The sequence below is a fragment of the Scyliorhinus torazame genome, chromosome 7, assembly GCF_047496885.1.
Source record: "Scyliorhinus torazame isolate Kashiwa2021f chromosome 7, sScyTor2.1, whole genome shotgun sequence".
NCBI lineage: Eukaryota > Metazoa > Chordata > Chondrichthyes > Carcharhiniformes > Scyliorhinidae > Scyliorhinus > Scyliorhinus torazame.
Window position 1 is genome coordinate 217473026 of NC_092713.1, and position 19017 is coordinate 217492042.

Sequence of the window (19017 nt, forward strand, 5' to 3'; positions counted from 1 at the left end):
TACATTTTTTGGAGGTCAGGTCAGGAACACCATTTTAACTACAAGGTTTAGGTTACAAAATACAGACATAGCAATCATTGGCATAGTCTACAATTCGTTGCAGAAATTAACAGAATGTTATTGTAGGATAAAGCCCTCTACAATATGTTAATGCAGATAAGTTACTAAATATTCAGTATTATACAGTTTTTAGATTAGAAAATGCCACTTAAACAGTCACAATTTATGCATGCAAATTATTTGCCATGCGTTTAATGTGAAATCTCTACAATCCTCTGAAGTCAAAAAGTCAAAATAAGATATTTGTTGCAATCTGTCCTCACCAGAAAGTACGTGCACTTGCGACATTAGCATTCAAAATGTCAAGTACTCAAAAGCCATTGAATCCCGCAGTTATGACAAGGGCATTGGGAATTGGCCAGAGATGGCTTTAAGGTCATAACCTCAAGTAAGCAGCAATAGCTCACCAATTACTTGCACTCTTTCCACTACTACCCTCACCCCAAATTAATGACATATATTGTTTTATCAAACTGTAGTCTTTCAAGACTGAAGTTGCTATGACATTTTTTTCTTACAAAACAAATCATATCTTAAACATGCAGCAATCAAGTTACAATTAATCATTACCAGCACTTATGAAGCATACTATTTTAATATTCAATATAACCATGTAGAATACATTGGAATTTGAGTGCGCACAGGCAAAGGAAAATCACCCTACAACTCCACATGTGGAAATGGAGGCAGTTATTTTTTTAGTGTATTAACAATAGATATGGGAGGTTAAATTGCAACATGGCAAGATGCAACGGGATTGAGGAAGAGAAGACCGACAAAAGGAGAAAATGGGTCAACAACTGACCGATGCAATTTAACAGTTGTGTCAAGTCATAAATTTAAGGAGCCAAAAGAAGCTAAGAAATTATAGGAACAATGCAAAATAGAGCAAAAATACTAGCTGGAATCTGGAATTCAGTGAAGACATATCTGAAAGCAACAGGCCCAATAGGTGGCTGTTAAAAAAGCTGGATTTTTGGGGCGGCACGGTGGCGCAGTGGTTAGCACTGCTGCCTCACAGCATCGAGGACACGGGTTCGATCTCAGCCCCAGGTCACTGTCCATGTGGAGTTTGCACATTCTCCCAATGTCTGCGTGGGTCTCACCCCCACAACCCACAAGTGTGCAGGGTAGGTGGATTGGCCACGCTAAATTGACCTTTCATTGGAAAATAATAATTGGGTACTCAATTTAATTTTTTTTAAAGGAAAACTGGATTTTAAAAGTCCAAAGTCCTGCCAATCTGATTGTTTAATTATCCTCCATCAATTTAATGGAGGCAGTGGCCTAGTGGTATTGTCACTGAATGAATCCAATAGAAATCTGGTATTAAAAGTCTAATGATGCCATAATACCATGATTCTTGCAGGCTGTTATGCCCTTTAGGGAAGGAAATCTGCTGGTCTGGCCACATGTGACTCCAATCTAGTTGCCTCAGAAATGCCCTCTGGAAAGGCAATTAGGGATGGGCAATAAATGCTTCCCAATTTGATTCACGCCATGTGCTATCAAGAAACTATAGAGTGCAACGAATGCAGCAAAGGCTGTGAATGGCCGGTAACATCCTTGCTTTGTAGTGAAGTAGTGAAGACATCCGCTCACCATCTACAAGGCATAGATGGAACACTGTGGCGGCACATTGGTTAGCACTGTGGCCTCACAGCACCAGGAACCCGGGTTCAATTCTGGCTTTGGGTGACCGTGTGGAGTTTGCACATTCTCCCAGTGTCTCTATGGGTTTCCTCTGGGTGCTCCAGTTTCCTCCCACAGTCCAAAGATGTGAACATTAGGTGGATTGGTTATGCTAAATTGCCTCTTAATGTCTAAAGATGTCTAGGTTAAGTGAGGCTATGAGGCAGGGGAGTGAGCCTAGGTAGGATGCTCTTTCAGATTGTCGGTGTAGACTCGACGGGCTGAATGGCCTCCTCTGCACAGTAGGAATTCTATATCCTCATCTTACCTGGATGAGTGCAGCTCCAATAACATTCAAGAAACTCAACACCATCCAGAAAAAGCAGCCTGCTTGATCAGCACTTCATTCACCATCTTGAACATTTATTCCCTCCACCATTAATTCAACATGGTTGTGGTAATAATAATAATCATTATTATTGTCACAAGTAGGCTCACATCCTGACATCAGTCGTAATGAAGTGCTTCGAGAGGTTGGTCATGAAGCAATCCATTCTCTCAGAACACCTTGATCCACTGCAATTCGCATACCGCCGCAACCGGTCCACAGCAGACGCCATCTCCCTGGCCCTACACTGAACCCAACAAGGGCTCCTATATCAGACTCCTATATCAGACTCCTATTTATTGACAAAAGCTCCGCCTTCAACACCATAATCCCAGCCAAGCTCATATCAAAGCTCCAAAACCTAGGACTTGGCTCCTCACTCTGCAACTGGATCCTCGACTTTCTGACCCTCAGACCACAATCAGTAAGAATAAACAATGCCACCTCCTCCACAGATAGCCCTCAATACTGGGGTCCCGCAAGGCCGTGTACTTAGCCCCCTACTATACTCCCGTCGTACACAGACGACGGCGTGTCAAAATTTGGTTCCAACTCCATCTACAAGTTTGCTGATGACACGGCCATAGTGGGTCGGATCTCGAATAATGAGTCAGAATACAAGAGGGAGATACAGAATCTAGTGGAATGGTGCAACGACAACAATCTATCCCTCAATGCCAGCAAAATTAGAGAGCTGGTCATTGACTTCAGGAAGTAAAGTACTGTACACACCACTGTCAGCATCAACAGGGTCGAAGTGGAGATAACAGCTTCAAATTCCTAGGGGTGCACAACACCAAACATCTGTCCTGGTCCATCCACGTCAACGCTACCACCAAGAAAGCACAACAGCGCCTATACTTCCTCAGGAAACTAAGGAAATTCGTCACGTCCACACTAACCCTTGCCAACTTCTATAGATGCACCATAGAAAGCATCCTATCTGGCTACATCACAGCCTGGTATGGCAACTGCTCAGCCCAAGACCACAAGAAACTTCAGAGACTCGTGAACACAGCCCAGTCCATCACACGAACCTGCCTCCCATCTATTGACTCCGTCTACACCTCCTGCTGCATGGGGAAAGTGGGCAGCATAATCAAAGACCTCTCCCACCCTGCTTACTCACTCTTCCATCGGATAGGGGATAAGAAAGTCTGAGAACATGCAAGAACAGAATAAAAAACAGCTTCTTCCCCGCTGTTAGCAAAGTCCTAAACGACCCTCTTATGGACTGACCTGAATTAATACTACACTCCTGTATGCTTCACCTGATGCCGGTATCTATGTATTTACATTGTGTACCTTGTGTTGCCCTATTATGTGTTTTCTTTTTATTTTATTTTCATGTACTTAAATGATCTGCTCACAGAAAAATGCTTTTCACTGTAGCTCGGTACACATGACAATAAACAAATCCAATCCAATTAACACTGCAATGAAATTACTGTGAAAATCCCCTCGTCGACACGCTCTGGTGCCTGTTCGGGTACACTGAGGGAGAATTCAGAATGTCCAATTCACCTAACAAGCACGTCTTTCGGGACTTGTGGGAGTAAACCGCAACAAACCCACATCGATACCGGGAGAACGTGCAGACTCCGCACAGAAAGTGACCCAAGCTGGGAATAAAACACTGGTCCCTGATGCCGTGAAGCAACAGTGCTAACCACTGTGCTACTGTGTCGCCCGCGCGGAATGCATTACTTGAAAGATACATTGCAGTAAATTGCCAAGCGTTCTCTTATTGCACCACCCCAGTAAGCCCATAAGCCCCACCACCTCGAAACACAAGGCTAGTAAACAGATGGGAAAATTACCCCCTACAAGTTTCTCTCCAAGTCACACACTCACTTGAAAATATATCACTGTTCCTTCATTATTACTGGGTCAGAATCCTGGAACTCCCTTCCCAACAGTATTTTGGGTATAACTACACCACAGCTTGCAGTGGCGATTTGGGTTGAGCAATTACTGCTAGCCTTTCCCACAATGCACACATTTCATGAAAGAAATAAGAGTGTACAGCCACAATAGATATCCATTGAAAACTTTTTTTTTTTTTTTTATAAAAAGAGTACCCAATTCATTTTCTTTCCAATCAAGGGGCAATTTAGCGTGGCCATTCCACCTATTCTGCACATCTTTTGGGTTGTGGGGGCGAAACCCAAGTAAACACGGGGAGAATGTGCAAATTCCACACGGACAGTGACCCAGAGCCGGGATCGAACCTGGGACCTCAGCGCCATGAGGCAATAATGCTAACACTGCGCCACCGTCCTGCCCTCACAATAGTTATCCTGCCGTTGCATAGATCATGGGCTCAATTAAGTATTATGTGCAGATCTGAAACACCTACTACACCAACGATGTAATTGGGCTAGAGAAGGTTAAAAAGGTTAGGGGCCAAGAGGAAAAAAAAAAGGAAGATGAACTTTAACTTCTCTTGTTAAGGAGACTGATATAATGACATATAATGGAAGCTTTCAAATGGGAGATGTGCAAACTTATTTGAGGATAATTCATTGGATACAGAACAGAAGGACACAAACATAAGCACAAGAAATTTACTTTTTTTGGGGACGGAAATATTAGTGGTTAAATATTATGTGTATTCAGGCAACACAAACTTCAAACCTCTACTGATTCATCTTTAGCTTGGGTATCTCCCAACCAGTACTGCAGCACAAAAATTGAACAATGTTTCCTATAATGCTCTTCCACAATGTTATGACGTAATTTCACCACTGTGCAGTAATGAAAACCATGTCATTCCCAAAGGAAGATAAACAAAAACAAGAAAAAGTTCCTGACACTTCCAGTCACAAGCAAGCATTCACTAAGTTCAATATAGATTGTTCTTAAAGATTGTGCAGTCATGAAGACAGAGTCGAAACATTGGTCAGCCGACATTGATTTAAAAGGAAAAATAAGATCCAAGTACAAAAACACTAATCACCAAGGAGGGAAAAATACTACAATATAGTATGGCCTTCCCAAAGCAGCAAAATGAGGAGTTATAGGCAAATTGCGTTACAATTATATTTCTTAAGTTTCCTCAGGTGCCAGCTGGGCCATTCTATATTCAGTTTTTCTTTATGCCCTCATTTCCCAAAAAAGATTTTGTACACGTGTTGGCTGAAAGCAATATGTTCGAGCTGAATAAATATTTTGCGTATTAAAATATAAATTATATTACACATGCCTTTGCCAGCATGACTTCTGATGCAAAAATGCTCAAGCACCTGCACCACCATTTTTGTACAAATGTTAATACACTTGCCTTGCTTGCGTACATCCTCCACAGCTGCTATTAGTTCTTCCTTAAGGTATTGGCTCTCATGGGCAATTTTCTCACCCTTCTCCAGGAAATTCTGTGTTGCCTGTTCCACAGAAGCAGCCAAAACATGGGCTTTCTTAGAACGTCCTTTCTTTTTGTTAGATGGCCCTCTATTGCTGGTGTTAACGAGGGTTGTCACCTGCAAAGTACAATTTTGGTCTTAAAAGTCCAAATGGATATTGCATTGAAAGATCGATGGAAAGAATTTACATTTATATATCATTAACACTTCAAGAAACTAATCAAGGTGAAGTTCAAAGCCAAGAGGAGATATTAAGAGAAGTAACCAAAGACATAGTGTTAGAAAGGGCTTTACAAGCAGGGAATGAGTGATCAAGACAGCAAAGACTTACAACGACAATTCCAAAACATTTGAACTAAAGACATTGTTTACTGGGGGAAGCCAGTAAACAATGTCCAAGTTAGAATTGAGAGTTGACGCAAGTTGGGTCAGAGATGTGCTAAGAGTGGAAGAATTTATAGAAATAGGACTTAATTATGAAGATAAGAATCTTAGTGAGAATGAGGTGTTCGGTAGGTAAGACTTGTACACAAGCAATGAGTTTGTAAGAACTGAAGCTTATAGAGGATGGCAGGAGAGCACTGAGAGTCAGGTCTACAGGTGACAAAGGCATAAATAATGTTTTAGCAGCAAGCTGAGGTAGGAACAAATGTGGAAAAACTAAGCAGTCACCAATCTAGAAAGGAGGAGTTTCAATAGGAGGGACTGCCACTTAAATAAACTGGTGATAAAATCTCAAATGAGGGAAAAACAACTGCCCTGGAGGATGAGTAATTAAGTCCACCATGTGTAATATTGAGCCCTATAGACCAAAGAGGATATTTGGTCTTTGTTGAGCTGGTGATTGAAACAATACAGCAGACTCTTCTGAATTAGGGAAATGAGAAAAAGAGCCCATTAACTACAATTCCAAATTGCTGCTAGCAATTTTTGATGAAAATTTTACGAGATGAGAATTAAGCTATCATGCCCTACATGATCAGAAACAAAATCTGCCAGTGCACTACGTAGGCTCATCCATGAATCATAACTGTTTTAGTAGGTATTAAGGATCACTAAAACCCATGAACTGTATTCTAGCAGTCCTTTCTCTGCTGTTCAGCAATACACAAAGATGCCAATCACCATGCTGAAGAAGTGTCATGAACATCTTTGTGCTATTTATTGAAATATTGAGTGTCAAATCCACTAACTATCCAAATCAAAGAATAATGGCATTCCAGCATGTAAACTTTATTAACCTATCCATTAAGATTTGGTAAAAACTTGCATAAATAAACATAGCTGTAGAAATATTAGTTTACACCTTGTAAGCTGAGAGAAGGATTTTTGAAAGCTACTTGGAAAAAAGAACCATAACATGCAAACATTTCCACACTGCTTCAGCAACGAGAACCAGTATAGAAATGGAAGATCAATATTCCGGTTATCATCAGGAAGTGCAAGGCTTCCAGGAGTAATATTTCACTGTCTATTGAAATCATATCAGTTTTCCAAATCAGCACAACCAGATGTCAATTATTTCAAGATGATTGTAAGACTTAAATGTGGTGGACAGAGAGTAACTATTTCTCTGGAGGGAACGTCTCGAATAATGCAGCATAACCTTACAGCTGTCAGGAGTGTGTCAGGATACACTTCGTAATGGAAAATGGGCACTGTCAAAAACAAAGTGTTGCAGATGTGCATTGAAAATTTCAAAACGTATTGGTTTTTTTTTTTATTAGGCAAGGGTAAGGAATGTGGAACACAGGCATGTAAATTGAGTTACAATACAAATGAGCCATGGTCTATCAAGGTTCAAGGGGTTGAATGGCTGATTCCTGCTCATGTGTTCCATGTCATACTACCAGTTCAGTACCTCAATTCCAAGAGCCCCAAAAGCTGTGGAATTATCCAGTTGTGAAGATTTGACAAAGTATAATCCCAAATATCATTCCTTTCCCAAAATGTTCATTTCTGCCTCATGGTATCATACAGGCAGCATTAGGAATTCAAATATTTAGATTTACTGGTCTCAACTGTTTGACATGACAGCTTATGCATTTAACATTATACGGCACCAATAGCTTCCTCCATGCTAAAAGATGTGAAATGTGTAATTCCAATTAAGCATTTCTATGGAATATTCTTACCTGTGTGACCAAAGGTTCCAACAAACGCTCCACTGCCAAAGTTCTTATTTCCAGATTTTTTGGATCCCATTTGAAGCTAATATTTTGAGTGTTGATAGTCGTCATGTTTACTTGCCTGCCAAATTTTAAAACAACAGTCAATTAAAATTGATACCCAACATTTAGCACTATTATAATTGTTGACCAAATAAAGCAGTAAAAAAAAATGAATTCTGCAGCTAAGCCAGAAGGGCAACCTGCAGAAAACAATACAATGGTAGAATAATCACCCAAATTAAAAATGTTGTAGACCAAAATGAAAATAGGTAACACCATACAAAATAACTGATGGCAATTTAAATTAAAAGCAGCATGTGTACTTTGTAGCTTACAAAGGTTTTGTCCATTTCTAAGCAAGATTCAGATTTGCGGAGTGAAGCAAAATTACATAGAACATAACAGCGCAGTACAGGCCCTTCGGCCCTCGATGTTGCGCCAACCTGTGAAACTACTCTGAAGCCCATCTACACTATTCCCTTATCGTCCATATGTCTATCCAATGACCATTTGAATACCCTTGGTGTTGGCGAGTCCACTACTGTTGCAGGCAGGGCATTCCACACCCTTACTACTCTCTGAGTAAAGAACCTACCTCTGACATCTGTCTTATATCTATCACCCCTCAATTTAAAGCTATGTCCCCTCGTGCTAGACATCACCATCCGAGGAAATAGGCTCTCACTGTCCACCCTATCCAATCCTCTGATCATCTTGTATGCCTCAATTAAGTCACCTCTTAACCTTCTTCTCTCTAACAAAAACAGCCTCAAGTCACTCAGCCTTTCCTCATAAGATCTTCCCTCCATACCAGGCAACATTCTGGTAAATCTCCTCTGCACCCTTACCAATGCTTCCACATCCTTTCTATAATGCGGCGACCAGAATTGCACGCAATACTCTAAATGCAGCCACACCAGAGTTTTATACAGCTGCAACATGAACTCATGGCTCCGAAACTCAATCCCTCTACCAATAAAAGCTAACACACCATACGCCTTCTTAACAACCCTCTCAACCGGAGTGGCAACTTTCAGGGATCTATGTACATGGACACCGAGATCTCTCTGCTCATCCACACTGCCAAGAATCTTACCATTAGCCCAGTACTCGGTCTTCCTGTTATTCCTTCCAAAATGAATCACCTCACACTTTTCTGCATTAAACTCCATTTGCCATCTCTCAGCCCAGCGCTGCAGCTTATCTATGTCCCTCTGTAACTTGTAACATCCTTCCGCACTGTCCACAACTCCACTGACTTTAGTGTCATCTGCAAATTTACTCACCCATCCTTCTACGCCCTCCTCCAGGTCATTTATAAAAATGACAAACAGCAGTGGCCCCAAAACAGATCCTTGTGGTACACGACTAGTAACTGGACTCCAGTCTGAATACTTCCCATCAACCACCACCCTTTGTCTTCTTCCAGCTAGCCAATTTCTGATCCAAACTGCTAAATCTCCCTGAATCCCATGCTTCCGTATTTTCTGCAGTAGACTACCGTGGGGAACCTTATCAAACGCTTTACTGAAATCCATATACACCACATCAACTGCTTTACCCTCATCCACCTGTTTGGTCACCTTCTCAAAGAACTCAATAAGGTTTGAGGCACGACCTACCCTTCACGAAACCGTGTTGACTATGTCTAATAAAATTATTCCTTTCCAGATGATTATACATCCTATATCTTATAAACCTTTCCAAGACTTTTCCCACAACAGAAGTAAGGCTCACTGGTCTATAGTTACCGGGGTTGTCTCTACTCCCCTTCTTGAACAAGGGGACATTATTTGCTATCCCCCAGTCTTCTGGCACTATTCCTGTTGACAAAGATGACTTAAAGATCAAAGGCAAAGGCTCAGCAATCTCCTCCCTAGCTTCCCAGAGAATCCTAGGATAAATCCCATCCGGCCCAGGGGACTTAACAATTCTGGAAAGGGTGAAAATAGATAACACCTCCTCCTTATGAACCTCAAGCCCTTCTAGTCTAGTCGCCTGAATGTCAGTATTCTCCTCGACAACATTGTCTTTTTCCTGTGTGAATACTGACGAAAAATATTCATTTAGCACCTCCCCTACCTCCTCGGACTCCAAGCACAACTTCCCACAACTGTCCTTGACTGGCTCTACTCTTACCCTAGTCATTCTTTTATTCCTGACATATCTATAGAAAGCTTTATTCCTGACATATCTATAGAAAGCTTTAGGGTTATCCTTGATCCTACCTGCCAAAGACTTCTCATGTCCCCTCCTGGCTCTTCTTAGCTCCCTCTTTAGGTCCTTCCTGACTAACTTGTAACTCTCGAGCACCCTTACTGAACCTTCATGTCTCATCTTTACATAAGCCTCCTTCTTCCTCTTGACAAGTGTTTCGACTGCCTTAGTAAACCAAGGTTCCCTTGCTCGACCACTTCCTCCCTGCCTGACAGGTACATACTTATCAAGGACACGCAGTAGCTGTTCCTTGAACAAGCTCCACATTTCCATTGTGCCCATACCCTGCAGTTTTCCTCTCCATCTGATGCATCCTAAGTCTTGCCTCATCGCATCATAATTGCCTTTCCCCCAGATATAACTCTTGCCCTGCGGTATATACATATCCCTTTCCATCACTGAAGTAAACGTAATCGAATTGTGGTCACTATCACCAAAGTGCTCACCTACCTTCAAATCTAACACCTGTCCTGGTTCATTCCCCAGTACCAAATCCAATACGGCCTCGCCTCTCGTTGGCCTATCTACATACTGTGTCAGGAAACCCTCCTGTATACATTGGACAAAAACGGACCCATCTAAAGCACTTGAACTGTAGCGTTTCCAGTCAATATTTGGAAAGTTAAAGTCCCCCATAACAACTACCCTGTTGCTTTCGCTCCTATCCAGAATCATCTTTGCAATCTTTTCCTCTACATCTCTGGAACTTTTCGGAGGCCTATAGAAAACCCCTAACAGGGTGACCTTTCCTTTCCTGTTTCTAACCTCAGCCCATACTACCTCAGTAGACGAGTCCTCATCAAACGTCCTTTCTGCCACCGTAATACTGTCCTTGACTAACAATGCCACCCCTCCCCCTCTTTTACCACCTTCCCTGAGCTTACTGAAATATCTAAACCCCTGCAACAACCATTCCTGTCCCTGCTCTATCCATGTCTCCGAAATGGCCACAACATCGAAGTCCCAGGTACCAACCCATGCCGCAAGTTCACCCACCTTATTCCGGATGCTCCTGGCATTGAAGAAGACACACTTTAAACCACTTTCCTGCCTGCCGGTACACTCCTGCAACTTTAAAACCTTACTCATGACCTCACTACTATCAACCTCCTGTATGCTGGAGCTACAATTCAGTTTCCCAAGCCCCTGCTGAACTATTTAGCAACATATCGCCTAAAGAATAGCAAAACAAGCCATAGCAGAAACAAGAATCAAAATTATTTGAGGAACTGGGGTATTTCAATTTTTGTGTTTACAGTTCTACATCTGCCATTATTCTGAAATTAAGAATAAAAGCAAATATTCTAAAACTAACAGAATGAAAGCAAATACTCAGCAATTTCACTTGAATCCCAATTTTCCTCAATTCTGAAAGTAGGTCTACGGTTCTATTGCGAGGATGAATGCTGGATCCAGGAATGTGGGCCAAGCTACACAAGAGTGCACAAGCCAATGAAATGCAATCTGACATCAAATACCAGCTGTCATTATGGACTGTTAATACTTGCTATCTCAAGTAGTCTGCAGTGTACCTGTGTAGAAGATGTATCCATCTCGATTGCCTCCCCAAAGCTCAGCTCATCAGTATACACCACTCTTTTCAGCAACTCTATTCTTGACCTTTTCCAATCAAGTTTCCACCCTGCCACAGCACTGAAATAGCCCAAATCAAATCCATCCTCGAAGGATGGTGATACGCTTTTCCTCATTATCTTTCTCAATCTATGCAGCTATTAACATGGTTGACTACACCACTGTCCTCCAAACTTGTTCCTCCAGTGTCCAGATGAGTGGCACTATCCTCACTTTGCCCATTTTTACCTCAAAATGTAACCAAATCAAGTTTATTTTTCGACATCTGTACTTTGCGCCTGGAGTTATCCAAGGAACAATTCTTTGTCCCCTATTTCTCGTCTACATGCTGCCCCTCAGCACTGCTATTCAAAGTCAAAGCAGCAGGATCCACATGTGCACTGACTACTCCTAACTCGACCTCTGCTACAGAGCATACGTCAGTCAGGAGAACATTGACTTTGTCAAGTATAAACAGAAAATGCTGAAAATATTCAGCTCAGGAAGCATCTGTGGAGAACAAAACAGAGGTAACACTGTTCTGATGAAGGGTTGACTTGAAACATTAACTATTTTTTCTCTCCATTGATGATGTCTGACATGTGTATTTCCAGCATCTGAAGCATTTTGCTTTTGTATTAGAATTGTCAAGTCTAGTGATATTAAAAGCATAGGGGAAGAGTTTCAACAAAGTGTTGAGAAAGGGGAAGACACTCAACTGCTGCAAAAAAAGCCCAGTGGCCACAGATGGGGTGGAATCAGTGAGAAACATGAAGTTTGCAGCAGGAACAAAGACAACAGCTGCCATCTCCCAATATTTAACAAGAAGAAACTGCAGCACGTCAAGACTGGACATTGGTCCAACAGTAAGACAGTGGTGGGAGAGGAGAAAGGTGGTGGTGGTGGTGGTGGTGGTGGTGGGGGGGGGGGGGGGGGAGGAGGAGGAGGAGGAGGAGGAGGAGGAGGAGGAGGAGGAGGAGGAGAAAATGCTAAATGGTTACAGTTCGAAAGAATGCAATTTGTGACTTTGACAATGGCCTTTTCAGTGCAGCTAAATCAACAGAAACAGTTGCAGGCACAGATTTAGGATACAATAATAAATTCAATGACTTGGGGCAGAAATTTGTAGGTGGTAGTTGGCAAAGATACATGGGTTGAAGTTGACTTGTTTTGAAGAGGTGAAAACTACAGTTGTGAAAGGGGAGGTACAGTAATTTTGTGATGAGGGAGCTATTTAGATCATCAGCTAACATTGGGACTGGAAAGGAAGCTGGATGGGTGACAGTTCAGTGGAAATGGAGACAAGGGAGCTGATAGTGGGTTTCACTCGATGCTAAGAGAGGGCATGAGCAAAGAGGAGTGAAACTGGAAAAAGATCAAGGATAGGTTGGGGACAGTGTAATCGGTGACAAAGGCTCAGCTCCATGGACAAAGGTTGGAGAGTAGTGCGAGAAAGAAAGAGTAAATAGTTTCAATTTTAGTAAAAATAACCACATGCACATTACACTTGGCATACACTTGGCAGTGAATGTCAAACATGAGTGGGCAGAGGATAGGCGTTTGAAAAAGTATTTGGTAGGGCAAGCAATCGGCAGCTTCTGAGCACAATGATAGGTGATTTAGAGAGATTTGTTTTTCTAAAAGGGCAGATGGGGAAGGAAGGGAGGTGAAATTGGGAGAAATAGATTGCGCAGAACAGGGGTTCTGAACCAATGCTGTCAAGGAATCTACCAGTGGCTCTGTCTCCACTACATACGCAATTTAAAGTTAATTTATTGCCAATTCCTGAGGTTACAGTATCAACCCTGACAATATAACTTCAGTCCACAGACTGTGAAGAACAGAAAACTGCCACTTTACCCCAGAGGTTCAAAATTAATGATCTGTTGTATTGTCAAGGAGATCGTATCCAGTGTCATGTTAGAACTCCATCGGTAATAAAGGAGAAGCGAGAACTGGCACATTGGTCTCAACAGCACCCTATCAATTCTGATACAGTCTCCCAGTGACAAGAGTACCAACTCGAGCAGAATGCCACCAAACTCAACAACAGTCAACCAACTTCAGTATAAGAGTCAATATGAACATTAAGCAAGCCCTTGGAAAGATACCACCATTGTTTCAGAATTGTCGAGCCCCAACAAATTAAATGAGAATAAAATTATGTTTAGTTGCAAAACGTATTAAAAGGAAATACATGGGATTTTTATAAAACGGGGGTGGGAGGGCGCTCAAGAAGAAAAAAGGTTGAGAACTCCTGGTGTGGAATACAAGGATGTGGGCATGTCAGTTATCACTGGCACAAGCCAGCATGCAATATTGATAACAGGGCAGCTCCCAGATAATATTTTGAACTACCAGACAAGCCAACAACCCTATTCATTATGCGACCAGCAAATGACAACGATACAAATTTCATCAGTGCACATTTGCAAAGGTGAAACTTCAGAGCATTTGTAGATATTACTATCCTTGGAAACTCGCTGCTATAAAGTAATTAATCAATTTCAGTGACAAGACAACTACAAATTTTCAAACAGGAGTTGAACATTGCAGGAATCAAGTTAGACCCAAGGAGCATAGAACAGTTAAACACCATAGAACTCCCAGAGTGCAGGAGGCCATTCGCCCCATCGAGTCTGCACCGCCCCTCTGAGAGAACACCCCACCTAGGCCCACTCCCCCACCCCATCCCTGTAACCCCACCTACCCTGGACATCTTTGGGACACTAAGGGGCAATTTAGCATGGCCAATCCACCTAAATTGCACATCTTTGGTCTGTGGGAGGAAACCGGATCACCCAGAGGAAACCCACACAGACACAGGGAGAAAGTGCAAACTCCAAACAGACAAGTCATCCAACGCCAGAATTGAACCGGGGTCCCTGGTGCTGTGAGGCAGCAGTACTAACCACTGTGCCGCCCTTTGCCACACTATAGGGATGGTCTTATTGGCAACACGGTAAATAGGGCCAGTGTCATTTGTTTACCATTCAAGTTTGAGGCTGAAATAGGCCATAAAGATATCCTTGCGGGATTATGGCTACCCCGTTCAGATCATTTTGCACTGTCCCTCATGGTAGACTAGTACAAAAGGTGAAGTCACACGGGATCAGGGGTGAACTGGCAAGGTGGATACAGAACTGGCTAGGCCATAGAAGGCAGAGGGTAGCAATGGAGGGATGCTTTTCTAATTGGAGGGCTGTGACCAGTGGTGTTCCACAGGGATCAGTGCTGGGACCTTTGCTCTTTGTAGTATATATAAATGATTTGGAGGAAAATGTAACTGGTCTGATTAGTAAGTTTGCAGACGACACAAAGGTTGGTGGAATTGCGGATAGCGATGAGGACTGTCTGAGGATACAGCAGGATTTAGATTGTCTGGAGACTTGGGCGGAGAGATGGCAGATGGAGTTTAACCTGGACAAATGTGAGGTAATGCATTTTGGAAGGGCTAATGCAGGTAGGGAATATACAGTGAATGGTAGAACCCTCAAGAGTATTGAAAGTCAAAGAGATCTAGGAGTACAGGTCCACAGATCACTGAAAGGGGCTACACAGGTGGAGAAGGTAGTCAAGAAGGCATACGGCATGCTTGCCTTCATTGGCCGGGGCATTGAGTATAAGAATTGGCAAGTCATGTTGCAGCTGTATAGAACCTTAGTTAGGCCACACTTGGAGTATAGTGTTCAATTCTGGTCGCCACACTACCAGAAGGATGTGGAGGCTTTAGAGAGGGTGCAGAAGAGATTTACCAGAATGTTGCCTGGTATGGAGGGCATAAGCTATGAGGAGCGATTGAATAAACTCGGTTTGTTCTCACTGGAATGAAGGAGGTTGAGGGGCGACCTGATAGAGGTATACAAAATTATGAGGGGCATAGACAGAGTGGATAGTCAGAGGCTTTTCCCCAGGGTAGAGGGGTCAATTACTAGGGGGCATAGGTTTAAGGTGAGAGGGGCAAGGTTTAGAGTAGATGTACGAGGCAAGTTTTTTACGCAGAGGGTAGTGGGTGCCTGGAACTCACTACCGGAGGAGGTAGTGGAGGCAGGGACGATAGGGACATTTAAGGGGCATCTTGACAAATATATGAATAGGATGGGAATAGAAGGATACGGACCCAGGAAGTGTAGAAGATTGTAGTTTAGTCGGGCAGTATGGTCGGCACGGGCTTGGAGGGCCGAAGGGCCTGTTCCTGTGCTGTACATTTCTTTGTTCTTTGTTGTTCTTTGTATATCACAGAAACTCCCTTTCGGCCCTGAAAAGTGCACATTATACCCTAGACTGCCTTGGAAGGGCAAGATATCTCAAAACATTTCAGCAACAGGTGAAGCTAATGTTTCACACTGCTATCATGAAATAGCAACACGAGTGGTATTCACCACTAGGGTGCTACAATCAAGTCAAAAAGACACTCTGCCTATTACACAAATGAGTAATGTGGTATATGAATCTCTGTGCCAGTGTGATGCTCGATATGTAGGCCGCATGTCCTAAAGACGAGCTGATTGCATCAAACAACATGTCCCAGCCACTGCTCACAAAAGGCACGGTACCAACCATGCCCCAACAAGCCCATGCTTGCAAAACGCAAAACAGTGTCCACATTAAATGTGATTCTGCAATTGGTCAACATTTGCTAAATAGTGCAATTGTTAGCACACAGGATTGTCAACCAATTTAAGAAAGTCAGTTAGACTCAGTGTGGCACGTGTGTGTAGTGGAAGCCACATATATTAATACACAGGGCCCTGTTCTTTGCAGACTGAAAGAACACATGCACCACCTGTGTCAGCTAAAGAAAATAAGTGACAGCCATTCGCCGATTCATTCCCCAGTGCAATCAATGCCTTGACTAATCAGGATCAAACTGATATTAAATTTCAAACGATGCTGAACAGTAAATTGGTCAGTCACCTGATGCATTCTCCATGGCAATGCCTCTACCAGAATTTACTTGCCAACCAAATCAGCACTTTCCTGTCTTTCCCTTACATTAACACTGCAATGAAGTTCCTGGGAAAAGCCCCTAGTCGCCACATTCAGACACCTGTTCGAGTACACAGTGGGAGAATTCAGAATGTCCAATTCACCTAACAGCACGTCTTTCGGGACTTGTGGCAGGAAACCAGAGGAAACCCACGCAGACATAGGGAGCATGCACTCCAAACAGACAATGACCCAAGCCAGGGATCAAACTTGGGATCCTGGAGCTGTGAAGCAACAGTGCTACCCACTGTGCTACCGCGATGAGTGCAAGACAAAAAGCTTTAACATGTCCTTTCTTTCAGCAATTTCAAGTTCTATAGTATTGAACGATTATATGAGCATTAAACTTTTTTAAATGGCTGAAATTTTCAGACTAGTGCTACAGCCTGTCCTAAAAATATATCAGGCAAATCCAAGAAATTGGATTATTTTCTGCTGGTAATGTTCTGGTTATATAATTTTAAACTGTGGGAATGTGAGTAAGATAATTAAGGGATAGAATAATATGTTTTGAGCTGAGCAATGCAACAAGCAGATGTTTCCCCAAGGCAATATAGCAATAAGTGGTGCAGAATATGTAGATTTTAAGGATTCAAAGAAAGATATGCAAAGTGAGATTACTTTATTTTAACTTTCAGAATGCAAAAGCAGAGTGATGGAGGTAATAAAGACTGGGAGAGCACAGTTCTAAGGTAATCAGGTCACATAAGGGAGAGATCAAAAGGGGAAATGTATTTGAGGAGATACTAAAACCTCTGCAGGGAAGCTGTTTTTTTAAGATCTCAGCCAAAGCAGGACTAGCTCTTTATCTCCCAGCAAGCAAAATGGGTGGCGGAAGTCTGATTTGAAAAGTTGCTGGTTTACCTCAGAAGCAACCCCAAAGACACAAAAGCACTGTGTGGTAAAAAGCTAATGGATTTTTTTTTTTTTTTTTTTTTAATATAAATCGATCTCAAAATCTATTAGGTGTTGTGAAACAAATTGGGAAGAGTTGGCTCCGAAGACAAGGTGGTTTGAAACTGTTAGTGACACTCTGTAAAGCTATTGTCTTGTGGTATTTCTAGTTTACTTGATTGTTGTTTCCTTCTATTTTATAATAAACATTTATTTAAATAAAATCATTACTAACAGTCGAGGACATCATTTTCTGGATTTCACACCTCTCCACATACAAATTGCAGGCACAGTTTGAGGGTAATAGTTTCAAGTTTCCCTTCTGGGATTTGAACAACTCTGAATTTACCAAATGCATGCCCTTAACAGTACATATACTAGCAAGAGAATTCAAAGGTACTATACATAGCTGATTTGGAAAGGGAAGGGTAGGGAGTAATGGGAAAGAAAAAAAAAAGCAGAGTATATGTTTGATAAATCAAACATATTCTTTCTCGTGATACTAGGTACATGTAAAATATTATAGTAAATGCATCAGAAGTTGTAGAAAATATTGTTCCATTATAAATTACTAACTAAACAGTAAATATTACACTAACATCCTACAGGTACACTTCAGAGTCAGACATCAAACCCAGAAACCTTAATTATTCAGTACAGTCCAAGGACACGTCATCGATGCACACGTATCATTTAATACTCTTAAAACTTTCACACTCCCTTTACTGGGCTCATGCTCCCAAATCCACCCGACTTGTGCTGTTTCTGTGCATCTGCATTTATGAGGCACTAAAACAGGTCTTTTAACAACTGTGCACATATATTTGGAGTTCACAATACATAAAATAAGCACTGAAGCTCGGTAGATGATATAATTTTGGCTGAATAGGGGAAAATAGTAGATAGTCACCACAGTATGTTTGTTTATTGATTTTTAAATTTGATTTACATTTATGAAAACATTTTGATGGAAAAATGGCAGACAGTGAATGCAGCTTGCTGCACAGCAATGCTAGTTCAAATCCACCCCGTTATTTACTCTATTAAATAGAGGTTGAAAGACTTACAGACCTTGCAAACTTTGCAATATAAAAGGAAACAATTTTAGTTACACAGTGCCTTTAATGTAATGAAACAACCCAAGGTACCTCACAGAAGCATGACAAAAAACAAGTAGAACACCAAGCCAGAGAATGAGTATGTCAGATGACCAAAAGCTTGATCAAAGAGGTAGATTTTAAAGACCGTCTTAAAAGAAATGCAATGTAGAGGCGGAGTAGGGAAGATATCTGGTACAGGCTACTGAACACACTGCCGCCAATGGTGGTGCAGTTAAATTTGGGGATTAGAAGAGCAAATAAATCTCAGGATTGTGGAGCTGGAGGAAATTATAGAGATAGGGAGAGGCAAGGCATTTGAGGGGTTTAAAAGTAAGAATTCAAAACGTTGTTTGACCGGGAACCAATATATGTCAGCGAGCACAAAGGTGAAAAAGGAACAGGACTTGTCACAAGTTAAGACAAAGGCAGTTTTGAATGACCTCCGGTTTAGAGGGAAGAATGTGGGAGCCCAGCCAGGAACACGTTGAAAAAATTGAGTCATGAAGGCATGACTGAAGAAATGGGGTAATGAAGGCATGACTGAAGATTTCAACAGCAGATGGGATGAGACTAGGGTGAATTGAGGACGCTTTATGGAGTTGGAAATAGGTTGCATTAATGATGGAATGAAT

At 41.9% G+C, this 19017-nt stretch overlaps 1 protein-coding gene across 1 annotated transcript in view; it reads right to left on the reverse strand.

Annotated features, from left to right (window-relative positions):
- ctnna1 (catenin (cadherin-associated protein), alpha 1) overlaps positions 1-19017 on the reverse strand; it is a 199192-nt gene that overhangs the window by 161803 nt on the left and 18372 nt on the right. The window contains exons 2-3 of the mRNA XM_072512062.1: positions 7578-7692; positions 5364-5559 (exon numbers count right to left, since the gene is read on the reverse strand). Coding sequence (XP_072368163.1) covers positions 5364-5559; positions 7578-7682 — 301 coding nt within the window. The 5' untranslated portion in view covers positions 7683-7692. The remainder of the gene's footprint in view (positions 1-5363; positions 5560-7577; positions 7693-19017) is intronic.